This window comes from Oxyura jamaicensis, chromosome 15 (assembly GCF_011077185.1).
Source record: "Oxyura jamaicensis isolate SHBP4307 breed ruddy duck chromosome 15, BPBGC_Ojam_1.0, whole genome shotgun sequence".
NCBI classification, from domain to species: domain Eukaryota; kingdom Metazoa; phylum Chordata; class Aves; order Anseriformes; family Anatidae; genus Oxyura; species Oxyura jamaicensis.
The window spans coordinates 13,482,366-13,509,991 of record NC_048907.1 but is presented as its reverse complement, the minus strand read 5'-3'; the positions used below and the strand labels follow the sequence as shown (position 1 = coordinate 13,509,991).

The 27,626-nt window shown below is 35.9% G+C and overlaps 1 protein-coding gene across 15 annotated transcripts in view; it reads right to left on the bottom strand.

The window, feature by feature from the left end:
- The window catches only part of RIMBP2 (RIMS binding protein 2), a 151,191-nt gene that overhangs the window by 41,048 nt on the left and 82,517 nt on the right, over positions 1-27,626 (bottom strand). For 9 of the 15 annotated variants that reach the window (XM_035340805.1, XM_035340813.1, XM_035340800.1 and 6 more), the window contains 6 exons: positions 20,889-20,978; positions 15,703-15,825; positions 9,277-9,381; positions 6,049-6,099; positions 3,906-3,926; positions 322-526 (listed from right to left, as the gene is read on the bottom strand). In XM_035340805.1, the coding sequence (XP_035196696.1) occupies positions 322-526; positions 3,906-3,926; positions 6,049-6,099; positions 9,277-9,381; positions 15,703-15,825; positions 20,889-20,978 (595 nt within the window). The remainder of the gene's footprint in view (positions 1-321; positions 527-3,905; positions 3,927-6,048; positions 6,100-9,276; positions 9,382-15,702; positions 15,826-20,888; positions 20,979-27,626) is intronic. The other 6 variants (XM_035340802.1, XM_035340812.1, XM_035340809.1 and 3 more) reach the window with 2 other exon arrangements.

The window sequence follows — 27,626 nt, the reverse complement described above, 5'->3', positions numbered from 1 at the left end:
CATAAGGAATACAGCTTTTTAGCATTGAACAGGTTTCTTACTGCTACACCTAACGATGAGTAGAGAGAATTCTGCTCCCAGTAGTACCTGAATAAATCCAGAACAATCTCAGTGAAGGTCTAAGAAATACTCTGAAATTTAAATAAGTCTCAAAACAGGATCAGGACCAAATTCTGTCTTCCATTTATATAATCAAACTCTATTTACATCACTGAATTGCTTTTTAAAACCTACAGGACAGATCAGACACCAGATGATCTTAGAGGTCTTTTCCAGCCTAAGTGGTTCTATGATTCTATGAAACAGAATGCACATTCTTACCTTTGCCTATAGAAGTGGCTATTCCATTCATTAACTGGGATAGAGATTTACTGGGAGAACCAGGAATATCTGAGGATGCTACCGTGTTACTGCTCAGGAGATCAATCTTCCCTGCTTGCTGCCGAAACTTCTCCAGCTCTCTGGACAGGAGGTTAAATTGTTCACTTTGTGTCCGGCATTTTTCTTCTAGCTCTCGGACCTTGGCCTGCACAAGCAAGACATAACCCAAACATTTGACTGAGATCAAGTTATGACAGGATTTGATTTTCCAAAAGTACCAGGAAGCCAGGATAGGCAAACTATTTGGGATAAAAGCACCCATTATTTTTTGTTGCCCCCAGTTTTTGTACCCCTAAGTTCTTGCTCATATTTAGAACAAAACCTTTTAGTAACTCTTCAGTATTAAGGTAAGTATTCTTCTCATCCCTAATTCACAAAGTGGAAATTCCTCATCATATTTTTTGGCAGTTCTAAGAACATCACTGCCAAGAACACCTGCAAACAGAATGTATGGCTTTGTGACACATATCTGAACATCACTTTTGTACACTTTTCCAATGTTTTCTAAAACCCAGGTATTTTTCTGAGGTTTGCCCATCCTCCACTATTAAGTTGAAGAATTATGAATTGCTAGATAAACAATATATTAGAAACCAACAAGAACAGCAAAAAAACAGTGGATCATGCAGAATGTGGGACTAGCTACTGGCTGAATTCCCTTTCAAAAATAATGCTCCTCACTGTATGTGCCAAACCACACAGAAGTAATTCAGACACCAGCCAAGAGAAGATTGTTTGCAAGCTTGGGAGAAGTATAAAAATATCGCTGTGGGGAAACATTTCTGTTATAATTTTGAGGCATCAAGAAGTAACAAAACAGAACTTAAAAGATAAGCTTCTGTGATGACTTGCAAAATTTGCCTACATACTGTTTAAGAAATGAAAAAAATGGATGGTGTAACTGAAAGGAAAGATTCCCTGGATGAAAAGAATTACAAATGGCACTGGAATTCAGGATTTCTTCTACAGTTTTAACTCAAAGTAAATTTAAGAGCGGCAAAGACAGTGAAACATTAAAATACCTTTCATTTTATCCAAATCTGCACATTTAGTGTACCAGCTAAATTAAGAATATATTAATTATTTTAATAAAACACATTTAAATTTCAATCTTCATCTATAAACAGCCTGAATATCTACTTGCATACACTATAAGGTGTTCTTGATGAGTACAAACAGAAATCAAGATTGCCCAGAAGGCTGGGAAAGAGTACATTAACACCTGTTGAGAAGACTGAAGAATTAGCAAAACTCCTGAGAAATTCACTTGTGTGGTCTGATTTTCACACAAGGGAAAGCAGTTGGTCTGTACTCCGGAAATGTGTCAGAGAGACTGCTGTTTGTGGCTGAGGGAGCACTCATGGCTCACATGCTGTGACCCAAACACTGCAAGCAGAAGCAGCTCAGAGGCAGTAATAGGGTCCTTACTTGGAAAGCTCATGTGTTAGATCCTACTCTGATGCTTCTTGATGAAAAAACATCACTTTCCTTCATTAAAACCCCCTTTATAATATATGCCTATTTAAACAGCTGTGCTAACAAAGGAGGGCTGGATATCAATTAGGTTCATTCAGCTGTGCTAAGGTTTCTTTTTCTTGATAGAGAAAATTTTTTTCAGTTCCTATGAGGAGGAAAACTGCACGTAATACATATGAAGAAAACTACCCATATTACATAACACCAATCGAAGGATCTTAGCACAACTAAAGATAAACAAAACACTCCTTATAGTCCCCAGAAGAACATACGAATCCAAATTTCCTCACTAATGATTGTGCTATTGCTTGTTCCTTTTTTGGAATAAATACATTTTTAAAGCTACAGTGAAGGATGTAATTGAGGATGTAATTTCTTTGTATTTAAAAAAACACAAATTAATTTAGTTCTGCTAAGGATGTCTCAGTGTATCTGACTGATTATGAAATGGAATATAATAACATAGAGAGGAATTGTGGGGACTTTTACGCAAATATTAAATGCTTTTGATTTTATCTTTTATCTTTTCACTGTGGTTTTCAGCAACTGAAATGTGAGCCCTTTGCTACTTGTCACTTTGTCGCACAAATATACATGTATCTATATACAATTTAAAAATGTATCTATGTACAATTTAAAAAGAATGTTAAATAGACAAAGCAATAAAATGCTTTGGGTTTTTAGATCCCCCTCTTTCCAACAGAAGGTTTTAGGACAAGTTATTCAGCTCTCTAAAAATACATATTGACCTTTCTGCATGAAGTGATGGAAACTCTAGCATAAGATATAAAGACATCAAAAAGATATAAAGAAAATAAAGACATCACGATTCAGACCCCAACAAGATGCTAAGACTGCCTTAAAAACATATTTTTGAAATAAATAAATAAATAAATACATTATTTAAGAACTTATTTGCATTTCAGTATGAGCCTTCTTTGACATTTTATCATCTAGAATCTTTATCTAGAGCTGTCCTCTCAGGGTAGTACGAAGCCTGAAAGAAAAATGCCTTTACTGCTTTTTTTAAATCAAGATTGTGAGGTAGAAGTGAGCACAAAGCTGGTGCTATATAAAAGAAAAAATGCTGTAAGATCCACAATAGTACAGAAGTAACAGGAGGCATCCCTGTATCTTTCTTTGTTTCCTGATTCCAGAGAGGTGCTTGGTTCATTGCTAATTAGCCAGACTCCCCGATAGAAAATCAATGTGCTCATACATCTGTAACTGCACAATGAAAGGAAGCATATGCTTACACTCTCAGAAGCACTGAATTTTTATTCTGTATCATGGCACTGCCCAGATAGTCTCAATAACAATAGTGCAAAAGTGTCAACTCTACCAGATCTCCCTACTACTGAACTTACCTACAGCAGTCCTTGTATGACAAGACATCCTCACTGCAGACCATACTGAATGTACTTCACTCAGGACTGAGTTATGAGAACTTAAGTTTCTCATAAAATACGCAGTGCTAAACAGCTTCTTAAACATAAAATCAAGCAGACTTAATCTATGACAAGACAGATACTGTTCACACAAGACAGATAAGATGATGAGCAGCTTTCCAGGTGGACAGCTTGAATTCAGACTAGTAGTTTATTTCATAGTGTAACTGTTTATGTAGCAGCAATGGCTTTCAGTAGGTGTCTCAATAAATCAAGCCAAGGTGAAAATATGGCATAAAACTGTCTTTGTATAAACAATGGAATGATCTGAATTCAGATAAAATCCACACAGTCTGAAAGCTACAGTCTTGAATAAACTATCAAACCATTCTTAGTGGGCATGCTCGTAAGAAGTTCACTTTCAGAAACAGTATTTGTTTCTTCATTAAATCATGCCATATTTGAAGATTAATCTCTTGTATATAAAAAAAAATATATCTGTTTTCAGTGATTTGGCATCAGGCCAATCAATACCAAGCATGCTTGCATAACAATGGTTTTAGCACACATGCCATGCAAGGTTAGGCAGGACTATCATACTTATTTTAAAGGTAAGTGCAGGATTCAGGACAGGGAATGGAGAATAATGCCCTAAAATACCTGCATGCTGTCCAGGGTGTTCTGGATGAATTGCAAAGCAATAAATTCCAAACAAGACACAGTAAACAAAGAGATGTGAAATAAACAAAGAAATAAAAACAGTTTTGAACACTTTTTTTTTTTTTTTTAACATTTCAAAGCAAAATACATTGGAACAGTTAACAGGTGTAAAAACATGCATTAACACAAACCACACTATAGAAGGTTTGAGAAATCAATACCACTGCTGATCTTGAATTGCAAAAAGCAGATTAAATAAACCAAATGCTAAGAATTAATGGGCCTAAGGCAACAAAAAACAAAAGCTTAAGAAACCTTGATGGAGTTATGAAAATCAGAGTTTGCAAACAAATCAGCTAAATAGGGATTTTGTTTAGCTTAAGGGGGTTAAATAATCCCCTGCTTTGTTTCTACTCGTGTTTTCCTGCATCATATACTTTCCACCAGACACTAAATTATTATCTTATATTCTTAAAGGCAAAACAAATTTAATATATATGTTAATAATGAAAGCATATGTGTAAACCCTTTCCATAGGAATATTAACTTTAAATAACAGATTACTAAGTGAAAAAACAGATTTCTAAGTGAAATACAGATAAACACATTTGCTATAATCAATCTATATTCTTGTATGTTCTTCAGATATGTAAGTTATGTTAAGAATAAGCATTTAACACCTTTTCCTCTGGCAGAAAATCTCGTTTGGTAGTTATCATTGAAATTTTGTTATGCATGAAAAAAGTGAAGAACAAAAATGAACAAAAGGAGGTCTGGATACAGTTAGCATGCTACTTTCTTGTGTGCCTATATTTCCTGACACTTTACCTTATCGGTGTGCATCAAAACATATGATTGTAACAGAACAAAGAATCTGTTGAGCCTAGTTTTGGAAATCTGGAAAGGAACTGTTTGCTGTAGGAATATTTTTTACAGGAGTTTTTAAGTTCTGCTGTATGTTATTGTCATTTGTACTATCTTATACAACATCGTGGTCATCCTGCATTTCTATATAGCAGACTGGGAAGGAAATAAAAGATTTTGTAAGCACCAGGAAGACACTTAAGTATTTTAATTTATTGGAATTCTCATCTGATTTTTTGTGTTTGCATACATAATTTAACCATACCTGTGTGTATTCCCTATAGAATTTCCATTACTGTAAGAGTCACAATTAAAAAACTGCAAAAATTTCATTCTAGTTGAAGACATAGAGGTTTTGCAAACCTTGCCCTTTTCCAACTAAAGCTGGCAGCAAGGCTCGTGCTTTTTGAATGGGATTAAGCATTACTCCTATTCTTCATGTGATTTCTATGCAAGAAACAATCAGATCTGTGTCCTTAGGCACTGAAGACTAAAATACCAGATTTTTCATTAGGATGAATTTCCAGGAAATGCACCATACCAAAGGCACAATTGCTATGAGCAATTAATGAAAATAATAAGATTTTTTGTTTTGATTTATTAATGAAAATAATAAGATTTTTTGATGTGTCTTTCTGGATGATGTTGCCTTAGTCAATATATGCAGGTATTTAATGTCTTAAAAATTAGTAAAACCAATCACCCAAATCATCTCTAAAAATTAATTTATTTCACAGTGTTTACTAAATTCAGTGTTCACTGGAAAATTCTAAAAACAAATTGCACCATTACTGGGAAATGCTAAGAAAGGCCATGCTGGTATTATACAGCAATAGGAGTAGAGTCAATGAATATGAGCAGCATCCTGAGAAAATTCAGACAGGATGCAAGAGTAATATTCTTCATATTGAAGGTACTGAAAGACCAAAAGAGGTTGCCTGTGGAGGCCGTCAAATCTCCATTCCCACAGATATTTAAAAATGGTCTGGGCAAACCACTGAGCAGACTATAACAACTTTGAAGAGGGCCTTTTTATACATCTGATATACATATTTTTTATACATCTGGTAATAGTTCACAAAAAATTGTACCAAAATTTCCATCTTACACAAACAGAAACTGAGGGACACACATATGACTTCCAACAACCCAATTTAATGCTCTCATGGCTGAATTGTCTTTATAGGATTGAATCTTTTGGAAGTAATAATACTGTTACGTCATTGCATTCAGAACAGAACCTCCACAACCAGAGGTAACAAAAAGGCTATCTTCTTACCTCTAGCAACTGAACTGCTCCTTCATGTTCCTTCTTAGCTTCAACCTGAGCCTTGTTTTCATACATTGAAAATAAATAAATAAAATAAATAATAATAATAATAAAAAAAAAAGAACAGAAAAATTAATTAGACTATATAGAGAATATTCTAACCACATAATGTAGCATGCTGTATACTCAAATTCAAAACCATTTACAGTCTTGGAGTGCTGACTTGGGCAATACACTACAGCACTTTGGTTTCAAGCCATTGAAATACCTGCGTATTTTTAGGAGACAGAATCTCAGTGAAGCTTAGTAGCATTAATATTTAGTTGGACCAAGACAAGCATGCTCAACAAACTGCAAGAACACATCATACGAATCTCTGAAACCCTCTAAAATAAAACCAAAAAATGAGCTATTGCTGTCAATTCTATGTTGCAGGAGATTCAGAGAGTAGAAACTTACCATACTGGTTAGGAAAAAGCAACAGAAAAATAAAACTTATTCTTTACATGCAGCAACAGCAATAGCTCACAAAACACTTCAAGACAACCACAAGAAAGGTTGTCTGTAAATGGGAGTACAACATTTCGAGTTCAATCAACCAAGCCAAAGAAGAAAAGAAGAAGTAAATGAGAGCAGGAAGGTGTTATTATATGTAGATCAGAAAGTAAGTAATCAAATTTGGCCAGGAGAAGTCTAAGCCTTAACCCTCCCAACCCCCCCGCCCCCCCCACCCCCCAAAAAACAAAAAAAAACCTACTAGCACTCAGTAACTTTTGACGAGCAAAATTTTTTTTACTAGCCATTGCATTATGCTGATGGCAATGCAATGCACAAACTCTGCCCTTTGGCTTCTTTTTACTGTATCTCAAAGATGATATCCTGCTCATGCCTCATGAGAGAAATGTCTTCAAACTGTTTAGCAGAGGGCAGTGCCCACAAACATTCTAGTTTAGTGGGCCAGATACTGCAATGAAGGACATTTTTCCACACGTATTAGGGCTACCATACTCAGTTATTGTTTTGAATGGAAGCTGGGTCAGTCCATAAAGTCACAACCCAAAACACATATTTAAACTATTCTTCACTGTCATGCATGGTAATAAAGCCTACTCTAGCCCTGCAAGCACAGTCATATTTCTTCCTGTACTACAGTAATGAGTCTTATTACTAGTATGTGATAAAATATTGGCTCCAGAAGCATTAGCAAAAATATGACGGCAGGTAATAGAAAGCCTTGTGCTATCCATCATTACAAGTTTAATAAAATCAGAATATGAGTTCTCGATAAATGATTAGGAAAGCTTTGTCAATAGCTATCTCTCTTTTTCATCATTCTGTCTTATATTAAGGCTTTCTTGAAGAAAAAGACCATCTGACTCCCTGTCAGCACAAAAACTGGATGAACAATATTATGTTCTTCCTTTTAGGTTGATAGTCTGAACAGTCTGCACATACATTAAAAACAGAGTGAATTTTTATTTATAATATCAAACCATGACAGGAAATGCATTGAACTGTACTAGTAACGTGTGTTGTTTTAACATCTACATTTCTGTAATTCATCAGCAACAGTAACAAGATATGTGGTGATATGTCAAAATATCATCCTGCTAATGCCTGCAGTTACAGCTTTCATTTCACAATACTTTTTCATGTAATTAGATAATTAAAAAAAAAAAATAACACATTTACTAGGCACATTGGGAGGTCAGCTCTGGATGAAATGTGAGCCAGCAATCCCTGTTAATTATGGAAGCAAAGTATTACAGTTATTTAGGTATGTGATTTATTTAAATGACTTTTCTGAAAATATATACAGCATTGTAATGTTGAAAGGAAATATAATGGATACCAGCAATCTAGAGGCAAAAGCAGGACAAACTAGTCTTGGTGCTCATCTCCACAACCACACCTAGAAAACCACAAGTAACTACAAGTAATAAACTAGCTTGGCTATCTGTCTACAAGGTAGAATAGACTGCAATACAGACACCTAAGTGATCTTATATTCCATGCTACTTCAGACCCACTGAACAAGAATTTTATCATAATCACAGGCTATAGATGCCAACCCAGTTACATTCAACAAAATACCAAATATAATACAATCTTGTTTGTGCTTTTAAAAGTCTATTTATCATGCTAAAGTTTAGTGAAAAAAAAATGATTGGAGGAACAGTATGAGGGAGCTTTAACTTTTGCTGCCAATCTATAACAACAACAACAAGAAAAACATAATTCAGATTTAGTAGAATAATGTAACAAAAAAATAGCAAGAAGAAAAATGTACCTCTCCTTGGTTTCTTTGCTTTGACAAGAGATTTAAGTTCAACATTCATATGGAAGTTCAAATGATGGCAGCTGAATATAACTAGAAATGGTATTTTTAAATATGCCTAAAAAGATTAATTGTGAAAGACTAAAAGATTTTTATCTGGAAGATTTCATTAGGTCAAGTGGAACATTCTGTTTCAAACAAAACTACATATTTATACTTTTTTTTTTTTTGTTATTATTCTGCTGAGAAAGTCTGTCCATGTCAATTCTCAAACTATCATTGGCATTATTATTTCTGTGATTTGATCTACTCAAGCAGTTGGAAACATCAACATTAGTATTTAGACAAATGCAACTTTAAGTCACTTTGGCAAAATTGAAACGCAGTGCCATTTTTTTATATATTATAATGAAAACTGAGAAGTTGCACTGTGATAAAAAATGTCTTGGAAGTGATTTGCAAATTAGAGAACAAGCTTGGCAATGAGGTACTTAACAGTTTAGTTATGAAACAGATCGACTGCAACATGTAATGACCTTGACAAGGAGTTACTTTAATTTTTTGTAGTATAGTAGTGACTTCCATTGACTGGAAGCCAAAGAAATCCTAATAAAACATTAATGTGTCAGTGGGAATGACTAACTGTTCCAGGTAATCAAACTGACATGGGAATGTTCGATTTGTTTAATTCTCTGTATTTTGATTAACATGAAATTAAGACTGGATTCATTTCTACCATTTAAGGAAACCAAAAATATTCTTAAGCCAAATAAAAAGGGAAGGATGAAATGAAGATAGGTTGGAATTGGGGAGGGGGAGGGGGGAAGGGAGTGGGGGTTATGAACCAGTTTGGTAGCTGTGGATTAAGTTCCTTTAAATCAAGATATTTTTGTGACCTGTGCTCTGTAATTTGTCACTGTCATTTGCTGTTACACTTTACTTTCCCTTTTGCCGCTTACCTTCTGCAGGAGTTCAATTTCCTGCTGTTTGGCATTGAGAACTGCCAAGGCTTGCTCATGCTCCAACTCCAGCTGTTGCCGCCGTTCAGCAGCCTCTCGCATATGCTGTTTTAAAGAAAAGAAAACAAAACTTTTGAAAGGGACTTCAGCATACTCTCCCTGTAGCCAAACACACTGCCATTCCCAGACATGCAGATGCTCATCTCAGTGTAAACTCTGGTATCACGGACAGACAAGGGGGAATCTGAACAGGGTTTTAATTTGACCAGTCCTTAATAGGCATATTGCCAATGCTAATCTCAGGTATTTTGACAGCAGTCTCTTTCAGGAGATATGACTGTCATTACCAGCAGTATGGCCTCTGTGATGCACAAGTGAGCAGAACCCATTTTAGCCATCAGATCCATGCTTATATATGGCATTGTGCTGAACAATTAAGCTTGGAAAAAATTAGTTTGACAGTTCCCTAAAGGCCTCTTTATCTAGGATATGGTTTGTGATTTGCCTTCCAAATGATGACCCAAAAGAAATAGTTTACCTTTGCTAACCTCTGATCATTAATTACAGTAATTTACAGAGAGCGAAACTAAAACTGTTAAATTTGGAGAAAAAGTCACTAGACAGTACCTTAAAAAGTTTGAATAACAGTTACTACTAATGGCTCAAAGCAATGAGACACCGTTCTTAGGAAAAGCACAAGCTGAACAATGTCAAGATACCCTTTGTAGATAGAAATCTTTTTCATTACAGGTTATATTATTCTCTCAATGGCATTATAACTTTCCAACACCCTGTTTAATAAATGGGAGTTAAGAAAGATCTCTATAGATTCTGATCTCTTCTCTGGCGAAATGGGTATTACAGATTTTTATTTTCAAAAATTATATTATTTCTCTAACACTCCCAGAGCAGAGATACAATGCCTTATCTGCAGCACCATGAGTTATTACACAGAAACCTATTAGAAATCGGCACTTGGAAACAGAAATATAAGGCTGCAATAGACAAGAACGGGCCAAAATATTTCTTATTGTACAAGAGAAAATTGTATCCCTCATATTGCTATCCTTTAATGAGCTGTAAGTCTCTGCTACACGTTACTAATAACAAAGGACAGCACAGTGAGGCTGACTTCTCTCAATCTAGATGTTTGCACAGAATTGTCTCCAGTACTCCACTTGGGCTCTGCCTGAGGTTTATTTATCTTTATGTGATATGTTGCTTAAATAACAACAAAAAATGTTTTTCCAATTAACCAGTTTTGACTCTCAACTATGGCTTGTCTTCTAGGACTTTTTGCAAGGATTCAGTACTTTGGCTGTAGACACTTCTGAACTGTGCATATTATACAAAGGGTAAATGGATTTATTTCTAGGTAATATCTATTTTGAGTATTTAATAATGACCAAAAATGATGGTTCCAATTCTCATCTCATCTGAATGAGCATAACCTGTTTTTCTAATGAGCACTACTCATCATTTAAATTGGCACGAAGCTACATTTACCGAGCTCAGCAGCTTCCATTAAGTCTCATGTAAAACTTGATACTGATGGAGCATCATTTCTTATATTCAAGAAACAGTGAGGCAGTCAAGTAATTTTCAGACTGCAAGTCTATAGAAGTTTTAATTATCAAAAAAATAAAAAAATAAAAAAGAGGTCTAACTTCACTGTCTCAAGATTTAATAACAGATTTGGTACAGCATAGTTTGATACTTTAAAATTCTTACTACTTTTACAAAAATTACTACAGAACATTTATAATCCTTTGCAGAGATCAATGAATAATAGAGAGCATACAGTGAATCTATAAATGTAATGAAGAAACAGATTGTGAATCATGATCTGTGACTCTCCCCTACTTTTAATTGCTCTATTTCCCAAAATATGTATGTAATGATCTGCAGTTCACAGATTTTAAAGCCATTTCATCATCTATGCTAACCTAAAAGTCTCTCTCAGTGTTTCAGTACTGTTGTGATCTACTTAATATTTAAAGGAGCAAGGATCTCTTCACCCCAGCATCTGTCCCTTCCTTGGCACAGCAATTAAATCTCCCTGAAACCAGAATCCATTCCTCCCCTCCCTCTCTGCTCACAAATTGGTTTTGTCTGCAGATCTGTTTTGCACTTCCTATCCACACATCAACTTCTGTCATTTCCTCTTCCAAGTCTGAGTGGAATAGGTTACGGGAATGGAAGAGGACTGCAGTGATCAGTAGAATATCAAGGGAGGAAGATCAGAGCTGCTGAATTCTTTCTGCTTCTTCCTTCAGGACTGACTTCCATGATGATAACATTGCCACCAGCTTGTGTATGTAGTGGGAATACATTTGTCCATGCTATGGACATCCTTAATGTGAGGCAGGTTAGAACTTCCTAAGCACATAAATTTGCACTTCCCTTTTTGCTTCCTTTCTACAGGTCCTAATAATGTTATTCTAACATCAGAAAGCAAATCCACATCTAGAGAAGCATAGAAAATCACAGTAAGGACTTCATATTAAAATTAAAAAAGGGTGAATAATCCTCTATCCTCCAAAGTAAGTGTGAGGAAGGAACCTTTTAAGTGTATCTTTCAGATCCAAGGCAGGAATCCTACTATGCAGCAGAGAATGAACTGATGATACCATGGATATCTTACTTTTCATTTAAACTGTTGAGCTAGACAGTTGTTTGGTATAAATGTCTCTGAAATGGCTTCTAAGACCCCCGATATTTTTTTTTTTCAATTAAAAAACAATAATTGTTTTTCCAGTTTCCTCATGGGCAGCAGGGGGATGTGACAATGAAAAGCCCATCTTAGCTCCAGCACTCTCACTCCTCACGCTGTACTGCCTATAGCTGCAAACAAAACAAAGAAACCCATTACATCCTATAGCAGAGATTTTTACACTTGTGCAACCAACCAACGTTAAAACAAGCTCAAAAGACTTTGAAGTACTAGAGTCTTGTAATGAGACAGAATTCATACACGATGCTGTATGGGGAGCAAATTTAATTCTCACCCAAGTACACTGCTCAAAGGACTTGTCATCTGTGCTTGCAGATGGGTGCGCACCATTACAGTGGCATGAATGGAAGAAGCTGGCTGAACACATCAGAAAATGTGTTCTGTGTAAGAGGCATTGTGAAGATTCTCAGAAATTAGCTAATTCAGCAGTTCTTAATCTTCTCTTTTCAGCTTTGTCCATACCTCATGAGATAACAGAAAGTTTAACTATTTCTCTTTTGACAGGGAAACTAGGCTAAGTATTTCTCAAAATTTACCGGTGGTTGGAAAGCTGCAAACCATTTGTCAAAACACTAATTTCCTGAGCGTATGAGGGCACACATGAAATAAACTGCATCTGTTTGGGCATGCTTTAGTGCTAAAGATGAGATTTAGGATTTCAAGTCTGTTCAAGGTACTCTACCAGATCAGAAGGAGTGTACACAGGGGAGAGAACTCCACCATGCCACTCGGTATAGAAATTCAAAGTAAAAAGTTATCTCTCATCCAAACAATTAGGATGCAGGAAAACTAAACAAAATAAAACCAATCCCCTGCAATACAACAACAAAAGTAAAACAAACAAAACAAAACAAAACAAACAAACAAACAACAACAACCAAAACACTAAAAACTAGTACTATTTAACATGAAAATGCAGGGTATGCACTGGACAATAGTGCATTGATAAGATTTACAGGATGCTTTCCCCATGTGTTAGACGTTTCTATTTCAGTACAAATGAAGGACATTCAATCAAATAACTAGGTTCAGCTCTTCTACAGAAGAAATTTGGAGGGATCACTAAGACAGATGCCAGCAGATGTCCTAGCTAAAAAATGCACAGAATCAAACTTTTCTGGTCATGAAGAAAAGTGTACTTTTTCAGCTATCATGCTGGAATTCCATGATTGTTAGACGGAGAGCCCAACCAAGGCATATCTGTTGAAAAAGCTTCTAGGATTGGTCCTGGCCTGTGTTGGTACTAGTACGCAGCTCATAGTAAAATAGGAAATCAGTGAAAAGGCGTGTATAACTTTAAGTTTTGTATTCCCCAGAAGAAAAGGAAGGAAACAACAGAAAAATAAATTACCTTCCAGTGCTAGAGAAAAACTTCCTGCTTGTTCCTGGGGAAAGTCATATTAGTCTAAACAGACAGCAGTGTATCACTCTCCTACTCAGTTATGCAGTTTAATTTTTCTTTACCACTACATCTATATTTTATCTGCACATAATAATAAATTTATTCCACTGTGATAACTCTTCAAAGGTAAATAGTATATTGATAAGCCACACTGCACAATACACCTAAAAGTTAACCCTCCTTAGCATTACCTGGGATGTGATTTCAGTAGCTCAGATTTTCTAGAAGCACCTGGAATAAGTTGGTTTATGCAGCAGTCAGCTCATTTTTGATAACCCTTTGGAGGCTCAGAAAGAGGGAGGTAGCTACCCGTTATTTCCATGTGTAGTGTACCTTCACCTCACCTCTAGAGCAATATCAAATAAAGAATAAAGCCTGAGAGAGAGTTTCAACCATGTATTTACCAGTGCAACAGGCCAAAAATAAAATCCCTCCTTCTCAAAATTCAGACAGCCAGCTATTTTCATCAGTACAATCATCTCCAAAAGCCACATCTATTCTAATGCAGCCAACAGCAAAACTATTTTTCCTCTTTTAGAAGGAGCCTGTTGGGAGTCTAAAGTCATTAACAAATCATATTTTAAATAAGTGACTGTACTCGTGCAGGCACTGGCTGAAGCCAGTTAGTATTGTTACACGTTCTGCCAAGAAAAGTCTTGCTTGAAATTTAAGATCTCAGACCACTAATTTTTATTTCCAAATCCCCCCCAGTTTCAGGGTATCTATTCCTCCTTTAGTTGCTGCTTCAGTGGTTTGGAAAAGGAAAACTTGGCATTTGAGAAGATGAAAAATAAGCAGCTCTTTGACAGCCTGTCAAGAAAGGTTCAGCACTGGATCAATGCTCCACTCTAAACAGACAAACATATCGTGCATTTTTCTGAATGGTCTGAAGTGCAGAGAGGAGTTTACAAGCATTTTCTCTCTCAAAAATTCTTGCTGTAGTCTCCACCAGTGCAATTCTTTTATTGATAAAATAGTGTAACTCCATGACATTGTTATCAATATTGATATCTATCTTTACTAATCTTAGTTGCTTAACCCTCATCCAAGCATGCCTTGGTGGCAACTCTCACCATCACAACTTCCGTATGTGCTACAACTAAATAAACTTGGAAACAGTTTTCTATTTAAACCAGTGTTATTAACATGTCATATGCTTACTTCCACTAGTTCCCTCTACCCATTCTCATTGGACACCAGCTCGTAGTTTGTAAGGGTCCTTTCAGAGTCTTCTCCATTACTCTTGATCCATCTGTAAGGTTTGGCTTATAAAGTTTCACCTACATCTTTATTTTACCAATAACACTTGGGGAATTTGGTTGTTTCCTAGCAGAGCGCTTTTTCCTTTGCACCACTAGAACTTTTGTGCACTTTGTTTCAAAATATACAAGTAATTGCCCCCTTACATTAGCTGATAAGTGATCATCTCTTGGTTGATTCAATTTTGCCAGTGAATTTTACCCTTACTCTATCCCATCATCTCATCTTTATTAGATTCACCTGGTGAATTATGCTATTTCATGGAATCAGTTTGTTCTATGGCATTATGTACAATATACAACCAGGCAAAGGGGACAGCATCTTCAACTACACGGTAAAACCTCTACTGAATAATAAATACACTTGTGATTCAAAATACATTGCTGATTTTTTCCAAGTTGTAAAGGAGGCACCAAATTGATGATGTGCAAGCAACTGAATATCTAGGAAAACAAGAGTGGCTAGACACCAACACGCTCAGCTTCTCTAGAAGCATGTTAAAAGACAGGTGGGATGTACCAGGTGTACCAGGGATGACTTTAATTCTTTCTAAGTAAGACTTCTCTAATAAGACTATCAGGTTTTGCAACCCTGTCCTGACAACTGGATAAAGTCCACGCAAGTAATATGGGTTGGTACCAACAGCTTGTTTCACAGGGTCACAGTAATATTTTGCAACAAGATAGATTGGCTGACAAAGCCCTCTTTAAAGGAAAATATCATGGAAGTTGCTCACATTTCCTTCAACAGCATACTCACTTCCCACCCTTTTCTTCTTTCTCATCGTGATTTGCATCCAGTAACCACACAGTGAAAACCTACATTCCATTTCTTATAGAGTATCAGATAAAGATCTCTCTCCTCCTGATAGTTTGAGATCCCTTATAGGTACTTGGTCTACCATATTCCATACTTTTTATCATAATTAATAGGGGCATTCAGGCCTCTTGTTTGCAATGCACTTATGCTGATGTGACTCACACAAGTGATAGAAGTACTGGATCATTGCACTTCACAGCATTATACATACCTTTAAGACCTGCTCTAAGTTCTCCAGCTTGGCTTGGAGCTGGTGTTTTCCCTTTACAGCCAAATCTCGTTCTTTGGTCACTCTGATAAGGATTTCTCTAAGATGGTCATAGTCTGATTTCACCTAGAAAAATAAAAATGTGATTACTCCCCAAAGACCTAATTAATGAAGGAAAAAATATAACTGACATAAATACCATTTCTGCATTAGAAAATGGAAAAAGAAAGAAAGTTCAAAGAAAATAGGGAAGAAATATAAAAGGTAAATGGAAGGGAATGTTCAGCAATGAAATTGTGTGCATCTCATGTACCCGTATTTGTGAAACATTTTCTTTTGAAAGAAGCTAAGACCTGGCAACGAAGTTGTAGTTATGCATAAAGATAGCAAAGGTAAATAAATATACTATATAATAAACAAAATAAATGATAATCAATCAATTCCCAATTTCCCTGGATCTCAGAGGCATCAAAGATGGATGTACTTTAAAAAGAGATAGAGGTCTAAAGTGCATATAGAAAAATAACTCACGTATAAAACTTATGTGTTTTCATTGACTACTTTTTAGTTTATCTTCAGAACAAAATCAAATGTGTTATGGTGCTTAATCAGCCTACACTAGTATTTGAAATCTGTCTGTACAATTCAGAAACAGGTATTCCTGTGCAACTCTTGCTCTCCCTTAAAATATTCACGTACAGCATTTTTTCACAGGAACAGATACTCATCGTATTAGGATTTGTTTTCCTGCTTAATTTATTTGGTGCTAACTTAACCATGTCAGTATGAATAACTCCTTTTATGTAGGATATTGTGACTCATCAATGATAGTGACTATTTCATAAACACACATAGAAAATAAGAAAACATAAGATTGGACTACTTTATCCTGCCATGGAAAAGTCCTTTCTTGAATTCACACCAGCTGAAGGTCTGATTTATAAGAAATAACCTAAGCATTTTATGAGCCTATGTCCCATACTGATGTGTAACCCTAAGATTCTTTTAGCGTACCATATCAAGAGCAGCAATGTTTACTTTAAGAATGAAAACCCATCACTAACAAATACCTTGGTAAAAAATACATAGTGTTCATGTACTATTTCATAAATACTGATCTTCCCTTCTCTGCAATGTTAATAGGATGTAAGAAGGCAAAAGAAAGGACCATAATATTTTTAGTGAACAATGTTCCAAGCAGTATCTGTTGTCCCTTGTTAACTGCAACGCAGTTAATGGAAGTGTGAATGGTGCTGGGCTGATTACTGACAAAGGACTGGCAAAGCAGTGTGAAGTATTGGGAAAATGCATAGGCTTACTTTAATCTTGGTGCAGCTCACCTTTCCTTCCAGCTTCAGTTAAAGAAGTGTCAAGCTCTTTTTTTTCTATTTAATTACTGTAATTTCATTTTTTAAAAAGAATGAAAGGCATTAAGCAATCTCTGACATGGATATCTCTGAGAGGTTTTTTAAAGCGATGTTTTGGAAACTGATTCAGCCTTTCTATTTGCCTTCTGGCTCCAGTTTGTTAATTTGCAAATTTCGCAATGGACCAAACAATCTAAATGGTTGCAGCCAGCCCTCATATTTGTCTTTGTAATAGGGATCTTTAGAGTTCAGTGGATTAGAAAAAAATAATAATAATAGGAGAACAGAACAAATTATGTTTTCCACAAGAACCGATGTCATTTGTCATCCTCAGGATTTTTTTTCCATGCATAGATTTTTGTTTTCCTCTTCCCTCATTTCTTTATAACTAAGGAAACTATTAGACAATGGATTTTCAGAATCTATTAACTTCCCACATCCTTTGTATTGTGTTTCATTGCTTAGATCTGCCGGTGTATATTGTTGAAGAATAAGGGAGTGGAAAAAGGAAGCAATGAGGTATCAGCATCAACAATGCAAGTTTGTTATTGTCAGTGATTCTCAGTTAATTTACTGAGAATGAATGAAGTACAAAATTTTGACCAAGTTTCAAGAAAAGGTAATTTTACTCAGGCTTTGGTTTTCCCTGTCTCTGAAATTGTTGATACTGACTACTCATGTGAAGTATTTTATAAATCTTACTAGTCAGTGTAGTCTGAATAATTCTGGGGAGCTAGTGAGCATGGTACCTTTCTGCTATGTGTTCTTTCCATTGGCAGAGACAAGTCTGTAGGAACAAACAGTACGTATCAGGCTGCTAATGTAATTTGGGAAGTAGGCACAGATAGAACCACAGGCATTTAACACACCTCAGGATTTTCATTCAGGATCACAAAGCACATACCTATATTAGTTGAAGTTTAGGACCACCCAAGTGATAATCTGATTCTCTACATTCTCTTTTAGCAGATAAGTTTTTGAACAATGTTCTGTGTATATTTTCATTTTCCAGGTTGGAAATAACACAACTTATTCTACCATTTGCCTTCCAATAATTACTCTTCTTAATTTTAGCAACGCTTTAAATATTTTTGCAGGGTGTTCCTACCAGGGCTTTTTCCTTCCGAATACTGTGTATCACAGGGGGGTGTGATCTATGTAATTATATAACCCATAAAACAGCATAAAAGCTGATGAGTCTATCATTTGTTTTGGTTTGGTTTTGGACAAAATCTGTTAAACATAAATGTAATGCTCTCTCCAAGCAGGCTGTGTAAGAGCATATGGGATATGCATGAACTTGAATTACACATGGAACACATCAAAACATCAATATTCCCAGTGGCAAAAACAGTTGACCTAAATAGAGTGCCATCATAAACAGTTCTAATTTCACAAAAGAAACTTAGGGAACATTTTGATCCGTTATGCTTCTCTGTTCAATGCATCAATCAATTTATTTTTCATCCAGTACCTTCCCACTTACTAAATGTACCCTCACTTGAGTCAGTTATGAATACTGCTAAAGTATGTTCCACTTTCTGAACTCAAATCCAGAAACCAGTTACGGAAAATCAGCAAAATAAACTACTGGTTTGTTTTGTTATATGAGTGCAAAGCTCCATCAACCAACTGGTTAAAGACAATTTCCTTCTCTGTGAAATATAGTTTTCCGTCACTGATATGCTCAGACTGAAAAATGTTCTCTGCCACTCACAATTTACTGTGTTGTATGTAAATCACAGATGCTGAGTTATGTCTACTGTGCCTGAATACAGAAAGGCACCTTCAGCCTTAATTATAAACTTTGATGACATACTAACTTCTCACACCACTGATATTGTTTAGTAAAGATGATTCATAAACTACCATGAAAATGGTATAGTTTCAGGCATCGTAGAAATAAACTCTGAATAAATAATGCCTATTCTCTTTTTATATAAAAACACTAACAATTCAGGTAAGCAGGAAAACAAGTTAAATGCCAATGTCATAGCACTTCTAAGGACACAAAATCTTTCCACAAGTACTCCACTCCAAGAATGCAATTCTGCTTCTGCTATGCAGAGTGACAACACAAAACTGCATAAATTCAGTAAATTTTTAGCCTTATTTTGTGGATTTAAAAGTAGCACAACTCATACCTGCTCCTTTCCACAGCTAAATTTCAACAACTACATTCCAGAATGTTTTCAATGTGCCTTTCACACTATTTTGCAAACACCCGTAGTAAGTCAAATAGACAAATCCTGACACTGCGATAGTAAAAGGTAATTTTATTACTAGTGTAATGGTTAATGTGACTAACGTTGACATTATAACCTTATATTTTAAATTGTTTTAACTAGGTTTTTCAATGCATATCAAGTTCTTCACTTTAATAAGATACAAATGTTACCTATAACGAGTATCATTAACCACATAGTTCCTCACTTTCTGATTTTAAGAGGACTAATCTTAGTGTCACCAATGTACTGAACCTTCACTGCATTAATACTGCATGCTGTTTCTATGTCAGCTAAAATATAAAGCTGACTTTATGTGACTTGTGAACTAAATAGTAAGGGTGATGTGTAAACACCAACAAAGATAAGAGAAAACCATTAGGAGAGGAAGAAATTCTGGACAGATGGATGAATAAAATTAAACATGCTACGATCCTCATGGCGTCCTCCTAACATAAAGTATCAGCATACTTCTTTTTTATATAAAAATAATTTACATTCCTTACCAATGAGAAATTCAGGTCTGCTCCGATACCGGGTACTACATATAAAATTTAGCCATAACTATTTCTAAATGTCAGTAATTTGTCTTGGTTTGGGGACTAAATCAGACCTTGCTTGGTTTGGAAATTCAGCACTGGGCTACTCAGTGACATATGCACGTCAGAGATATCAAAGCGTGCAGCTACCACTGTTTTGCAAAGTTTCTGGATGGGCTTTCATGAGAGCCTATGTGAGTTATAGCTTTTCTGATGTGAATGAGGTTGCTGAGCAACTCACTTAAGCCCTGTAGAAATCCAGATTGGAGTTTTATTTTTAGCTATATGTAGCCTTGTAAAGTGGCTGGTTCATGATGTTTCTTCCACTAAATGCATATGCGATAAGGTAAGGCACATCAGCCTCTCCTCCCATGCTACTCATATCATGCAGTATTTGCCACAGATTCAAACACTGTAGCTAAGAAGACATCTTTTGTCCTGTAACAGGAAAACAAACAAACAAACAAAACCAAAAAAAAAAAAAAAGAACATGAAGAAAAATGCTTGCTATTAAAATGGTTTTTATATCAGGACTTCGAATAGCTGAGACATGGACTTACGCCATGTGCCATGCTACAGGGAAAATAGCAGCTGTTAAACAGAATTTGTGAAAATTACTGCTGGACAGCAGCATTTCAATATTTTACTGAGAAATGAAAAAAATGCAAAGGAAAAATTCAGAAGGGAATAAAAAAATACTGCTAGCTAGCAATCCTTTCTGTCAATATTTCTTAGAAAAAGTAGAGATTTTTTAATCAAGTCTCATCAAAATCACTGAAAAAGTCTCTTTTTTTTCCAAAGCCTAATACTAATTTATGATACTAAGAGAAGATTCATCAGAGGAATAACAGAACTCTCTAAAGCCCATCAGTGTCTTACCTTTTCACTTGAAAATAACATTTGTTCAGAAAATACATTTTTGTAACCTTTTCTTAATTAAAATATTTTATGTTTTCAAGCAGAAAAAAGCAAATCAGAATGGATTGTCCACTTTTATCCACTTTGGAGCCTGATTCCTGTGACAAATGAACGTATGAGTTTTGTGCTTATGACGTTACCTGGTCATATTGCAGTGCTTTGTGGGACACACTTGCATACTGAAGACTCAGGCGATTTTTTTCTTGCACAGCATCCTTCAGTTCATTTTTCTAAAACAAAAATAAAGGGTGCTATAGGCCATTTATCTAAATTATAGTATATCCTATTAAGTTCTTAAGGAAGCAATGTTTTTGCATTATTTGTTATTAACATACTATTAAGAGTAGTATAAGGCACACAGCCAAAGGCACTGAAGGTGCAGAAGCAGCAGATTAGCTTGCAGTTACAGTTGGCTCTATCATAAAAACACATTTTCAGTAGATGATCTGATTAAAGATGTGCAGACAGAGAGAGATGACCTGATATTACAGGCTTTAAAAACAAAACAAAACAACCAACCAACCAACAACCTCCCTGTGGATGTAATAAGGAGCTCAAACTTGGCTGTGTCACTAAGAGTTGGAGAGAGACTTGATTCCCAGGATAATGTTCTCAAACTTAGATTTTCAGAAGGCATTTTCAGGGCAACAGCCAACAGCTGTACATGCAATCATGTACACATTTTTATATTCATATATTTAACTATACTTACAATATATATTTATTTTATAGTATGTATATTTATTTTATATATATATATTTATACACACACACATTCAAATAAAATCATGCTGGGTAGAGCACCTATACACTACAGCGGCAGGCAAATCAGAAATGCAGATGGAAGTCAATAGGTAAGTAACCTATACCTAAACATCAAGGTATTTACTACAGCCTCAGGTATGTATTCTTATGTATTTACACAGCACTATAATAACAACAACAAAAAAAGGAAAAGTAAGTAAACCTCAAATACATAGTCAAAGGTCAAGCTTGGAGGAGATCACACAAATCAAAACACCTGCAGCTCAGGAAAAACAGCAGAGTTTTTTGGTACTTCTGACAATTTCGTCTTTGCATGTTAACAGAAATAGTGATCTGAGATTAAATCTCTCACAGCAATCACATAAAAAGTGAGTGAAAACATTTCAATGTTTTGAATGCATGGGAAGAAGTTACACGCTAGCCAGACCAGGAATTTTTAGTTAGCTAGATTTTAAGCATGAAGTAGTAAAAAATGATCTCAGTAATTCTTTTTATTTTCCCCCTTACAAAGTAACAAAAATCAATGCCCTGACTTCAGTTCCTTATGAAAGCTGTAACTCCACAACCAGCCACTCTGGGCAACCTTGAATCTGTCCAACAGTGTGCATTATACGCTATCTTCTGAAAACATTGATTATGTTTGCCAATAACTATATTAAGGTGGGCAAAACTGGACCCACTTCTGAGTTATTTGAAATAATTTCTGGTTCTGCACCATTACAATCCTTATGTTCAGCAGGTTTCTCCAGAGCAAATCTAATTCTGCTGAAGTCTTAAGAAAAACTGTTCAAGTTACGCTTTTCATAATTTCTTTTTAAAATTCCCAATATGAAAATAAATAAATAAATAATTTCCCCAGTTTTGGTTCACCAACATAAGCCCTAAAAAGAAGAGGAATTTAAAGATTCTGATATTTAAGTATTTTTATAGTACTTAAATAATAAAAAATTGCTATTTTAAGCATATATTTCCTGAACCAATTTCAGAACTCTCTCCTTACAAGAGGAGTTTTGAATAGATAGTGTTTCCAATGAACAAAACTGTTTATCTAAATTGTTTCCTAAGCATCATTAGCTTTAAGCACCAGAACTAATGAAACTCACAGATTGCTGCCTAATGGCTCCTTGACTCTGGTATCCAAGAACATGTGACCTTCAAATGATGTTTTGTGTTATATGGTACACACAATTTTTTCTACAGTTTATTACCTTTAAGGCCAAATGTGATTAAAATCAGCCACTGTTCAAAACTTACAGGGTCAGATACACAGTATGATCATGGGAATCATTTTTCTATAGAAAATCAGATTAAAATGTCAGCTTTATAGAACACTTGACGCAGAGAAGGCCATTCTGTGTTCTTCCTGATTTGAATATAGCAATTCATTTTGCAGAAATGACTGCATTTCTGACCACACCCTTAATGCCAGTCTGACAGTCAAGTTTGGATATAAACTGTGAAAATAGTTCAGGCTAAGGAACGACATATTAGAGCACCATTGTTTTACAATATCAAAACACCTCATCATCAGTGGGGAGCTGTTCTCTCAACTAAGTGTTACTGCACTGAACCAAACTAAGACGACAAACTGCAGAATATCCACAGTCTCCTAGCTGCAGATATACCTATCATCTCACACATAAGGAGCTCTGCAATTATAATTTCTCAAGTTCTGTGAAATCTGTTGTTCAGGACACAATTAAAAATGGCAGTCAGACTCTGAGATGCTAGACAGTTCTGAGGGCCAAAATGAGAAGAATTTCCTAGCTCATGTTACATTTTCAAAGGTGTGAATTAAATCAATAAATATTTTTCCAATAGGAACAAACTGCAGCGAACAGTTCCTTGGATATGCAAGTAAATCATTGCATCCTATTAATTACTGAAAGTCATTTGTAAAGCATTTATGTCTATTCTGCGTTTTTCTAGGCAAAAATGGGCTACAGTAGCTGCCCTGCAACCCTTACAACTGCAGGCTTTTGTCAAGTGAGATTTGACATCGACTTTAATGGATCAGTCTGCATTTGTTACAAATTGGTCTTGCTCAGCTGATCTTAATGGGGAACAAGTGACAATGAGTTACCAGTTTTTAATAATGTTATTAAACGAATTCAAGCAGAAGTGGAAGGGAGGAAGGGAGAGGAGAAAAGGGGTAATTGCTGGCAATCTAGGCCAGCATCCTTCACACCCTACTTAAATTCTGCAGAATAGAAAACAATTTATGATAAGTGGCAGAGCAACTGGGCTAGCTGCTAGTCCTACCTGAAGAAAATATATTTTATCATCTTAGGATGAACAGAAGTAGGGCAGCAACCATCTCAGTTTCACTGGTCCTTAGTAGTAAGCCTATTTCTTTTTGCTTCGATTTCTGTTCATCCCAGTGGCAGTCCTATTTTTCATTTGTCAGGATAAAGCACCGCTCATGTTCCCCCCCCCCCCAACCAAATCCATAAAAATCAAGAATCCCCTGACAAGTAGCAGGAATTACCAGCACATTTCCAGCTTAGAAAATACACAATAAAAACAGGTAAGGAACTTGGATGCAAAGGTCCACTTCAGCAGTACTTATAACAAGGACACAGTGTATTTATATACATCAGCAGTGTGCTTTGAATTGACATAAATACACCTAAGACTGCCAATATTTGGATTGCTTACTTTCAGAAAAAGCATTTAGAAGCAACGAATAAACAACTCAATGGTCTCTGTGCAATAACATGGTAAAAGCCACACTGAACTGAAGCCTTCTAAGTTTCAGCCAACTCCTTCATCAGGCCACATCTTCCAGAGATGATCTGAGCCATAATTACTGCCAATTCAGAATTTCCCACAAGTTTAGTTTCTGTTGTTGGTTGACTTAAGTCATCTCTCCAATGGATCCTTACAATAGGGCTCTGACAGAAGAATTGTGGTAAAATCAGCTGTGAGTGCGTAGTTACTGCATATTATTACCAGTCATGCCCCTCTGCAAAAGGTTATCAGAACAGGACACCTCTCTTATTTCTCTGTCACCTCACGTTGCAGTCTAGTCCTTTAGTCAAACTGCTCATAAAAAAAGGTTTCAGCAGCAATGCCCATCCAACGAGTCTGTGGCCTGCTATAAGGACAATAATCTCCAAAGGGGCAGGTATCCAGCTAGGAACAGCAATACTTTCAAGCACTGCAGTTAAATCTACAGGAACGCATGTGCCAGATTCCTAACACAGCATAGTTATCTTAGGCTACAGTAACCAAATACCAGGGGGTTAAGTTGCTAAAGCTCTTGTGCTAACTCTGCAAGGATGGCATGTTTACTCAAACTTCTTTAAAAGGTTTCTGTGACTTCCAAAATGTGATTGGGATTTTAGCAGTAATATGTAAGGCTTCTGCTGGTTGGATTGTGGAAAATATTGTTAACAATACAAAACAAGCTGCCTACCCAGAATTTCCCCTTATACTCATATTAAAAATAAAATGGAAATATATACATATGTATTGCTGCTTCTCAATATAGTTGGCAAAGCTGGAGAAAGGAGGCTATTTAGGTTTGTGCATGTTCACCTCACAGGAGAAATACTGTATGAGGTAAGAAGGAAGCATACAGATGAAATACTCGTCTCATTTCTGAAATTCCCCAGGGTACTTTCATAACATAGTCGCAGGAAACTGCTACATCTGGTGAATATATTTGCTTGCTATACAAGAATGCACAACAGTTGAACATGTATTAGCTATATCTAACATCCTGTATGTGGAGAAACCTGATGTTTGCACAACTCACAGCTTCTGTGACCAGCTCATACACAATAAATTATTTTTAACATTCTGGGGTTTACCTTGACTGTATTTATTACTTATCTGTATGAAAAAGCTTTTAAACAGTATGCTTCTCATGCATTTAAGTGTCAAATACAAGAAATAACTGCATATAACAAAAAACAACAAATAGGAATACTGAAATTCTCTTGCTCATAGAAAGGAAAGCAACTGATTAAAAAAAAATGCTTTTCTCAGAGCATTCTTGGACTAACAATCTTCTGATTTATACAAAGAGGCTATAAATAAACAAAGTATTCCCATGTTTGCTTATTATTTGTTATATTATAGAAGTCTCAGCTGAAAATCAGATCTGTACATTGCACAAATACAGAAGAAATAATCAATACTCTGAGTCTGTCTTTTAATTTAAGACGGCACAGAAGCAGTGGAAGAGAGATCAAGCCACTTGCCCAAGGTCATACCCCAAACCAGGTGGCTTAGTGACAGCTTCACTCCAAATCTGCCTTCCCACACACTACTCCGGTTGTTTGCCATGTCCTGAAAGCAATCTGTGATGGGATTAACGGGAGCTGCACATAATTATTGCCCAAGCGAGAACACAGTCTATTTTCTGTACAGCATACATGAACAGTACTTCAACAAACAGTTTCATTCGCTCTCAAAATTTCCTATGGCCAGTTTCTCCACTGTTGAATATTTCCAGATGCTAACTGTACTTGGAGAAACACACTTAACTGTACTCAACACATCTCTTCACACTAGAGAAGGAATTTCTTCTCTTGTGGCTGTGAATTACCACCTGTATTTTTGCAAATGATAGTTATGAATTATATCATATTCATTACAGTTTGTGATTTTCTGTCTAATCCACTGGCTTCAGTGGCTTTGCCCCTTAATGATATTGGCTTCAATATTTTCTGGACTTGTTGAATATAAACCTCCAAAAAAAAAAAATAAATAAATAAAATAAAAGTTAATCCCAGACAACCCAAAGATAAACTTCACCCAACAGACAATTCATATATTAAAATTTTCTTTCAAGGATGTATATTGTGTATATGCCCATTTGACTGCAGCCAGAAGGGCACAAAAAGTCTTTGGGGGAAATCCAAAAGTCTTTGGGGGAAATCCAGCACATTTGGTTAATATTTTACTATGCTATGAGTTGTCTTCATAGGGATCTTATGGCTGGATCCCAAAAGAGCTTTGAAGCTTCAAATACGTTTTAAGGGAGACAGATGTCTTTAAAATTCTGTACTGAAATAAACACAATCCTTTCCCATTCCCTCTCCTTTGTTGACAGCTAGCACTGAATGTATTGTCAGGGCAACACCTCTCACTTCTGCCCTTACAACTGCCAGCTTCCAACAGAACCTCCAAGTCAACAGAGCTAAGAGGTCACCAAATACATAGGGCAGCCATCACAAATGACAGACTTACTGGCAATAGGCAGGATATGTGCTTTGTGCCTCCAGCATGTCAATGAATGCTAGGGCTTCTCTACTACAGCCTTCCCCCCTCAGTTTAATAGCTCTACCAAAAGTCTAAAGGCACCCAAAAAGGCACCCCTCTGCTATTGCTTGGACTAAGAGGAGATCTTGTGGGATTTTGCACTTTGTTTTGGAACTTGATTTTTCAACTCATGACCAGTACCAGACCAAAAAACAAACCTGTGGAAAAGCACTTGTGCACTCATCCTTTCTATTTTTTTTAATCCATATTACTTTTGACTTCTTTTTACAAACCTAATGTCCCTTTTTCCCTTGCTGCTCTCTCCTTTGTTCTTAATTTATTCACTGGATGTAGCAACTCTGACGATTTAATTGTGTCTATGAATCAACATTTTACTACAGTCCAATTAGGTCTACCATTTAACCTATGCAAATCAAACCATCACAGATGTTAGCAGAGGCAAGTAGATTAGAGATTACTACTCATCAAACCAGCTACTAGAAGACACAGTACAAAACATATGCCAAGACAAATGCTGACTGAATGTTAGCAGAGTAATGTGTAAGTGAGAAGGAAGCAGGACTTCATACTTTCAAAAATCCTTCTCACCCGTCTCTGTAGTCTTGACATTGGGTTACAAACATTAGTTGAACTGTCTGTCACCCCTTCCTAATGACACTGCTACACAATACCCATTCAAACACACAAAGGCTTGAAGCAGTCTAATTACTAGTCTGATAAAAGATAGCATGCATCCAGAAATTTTACAAACAGAGAAATAAACGTGGGAAATGAATGATACAGACAGAAAAAAATAGAAGCTGTATGTAGAATTATTGACCATCCCCAGGAAAAAGAAAAGAAGAGAAAAGAAGAGAAAAGAAGAGAAAAGAAGAGAAAAG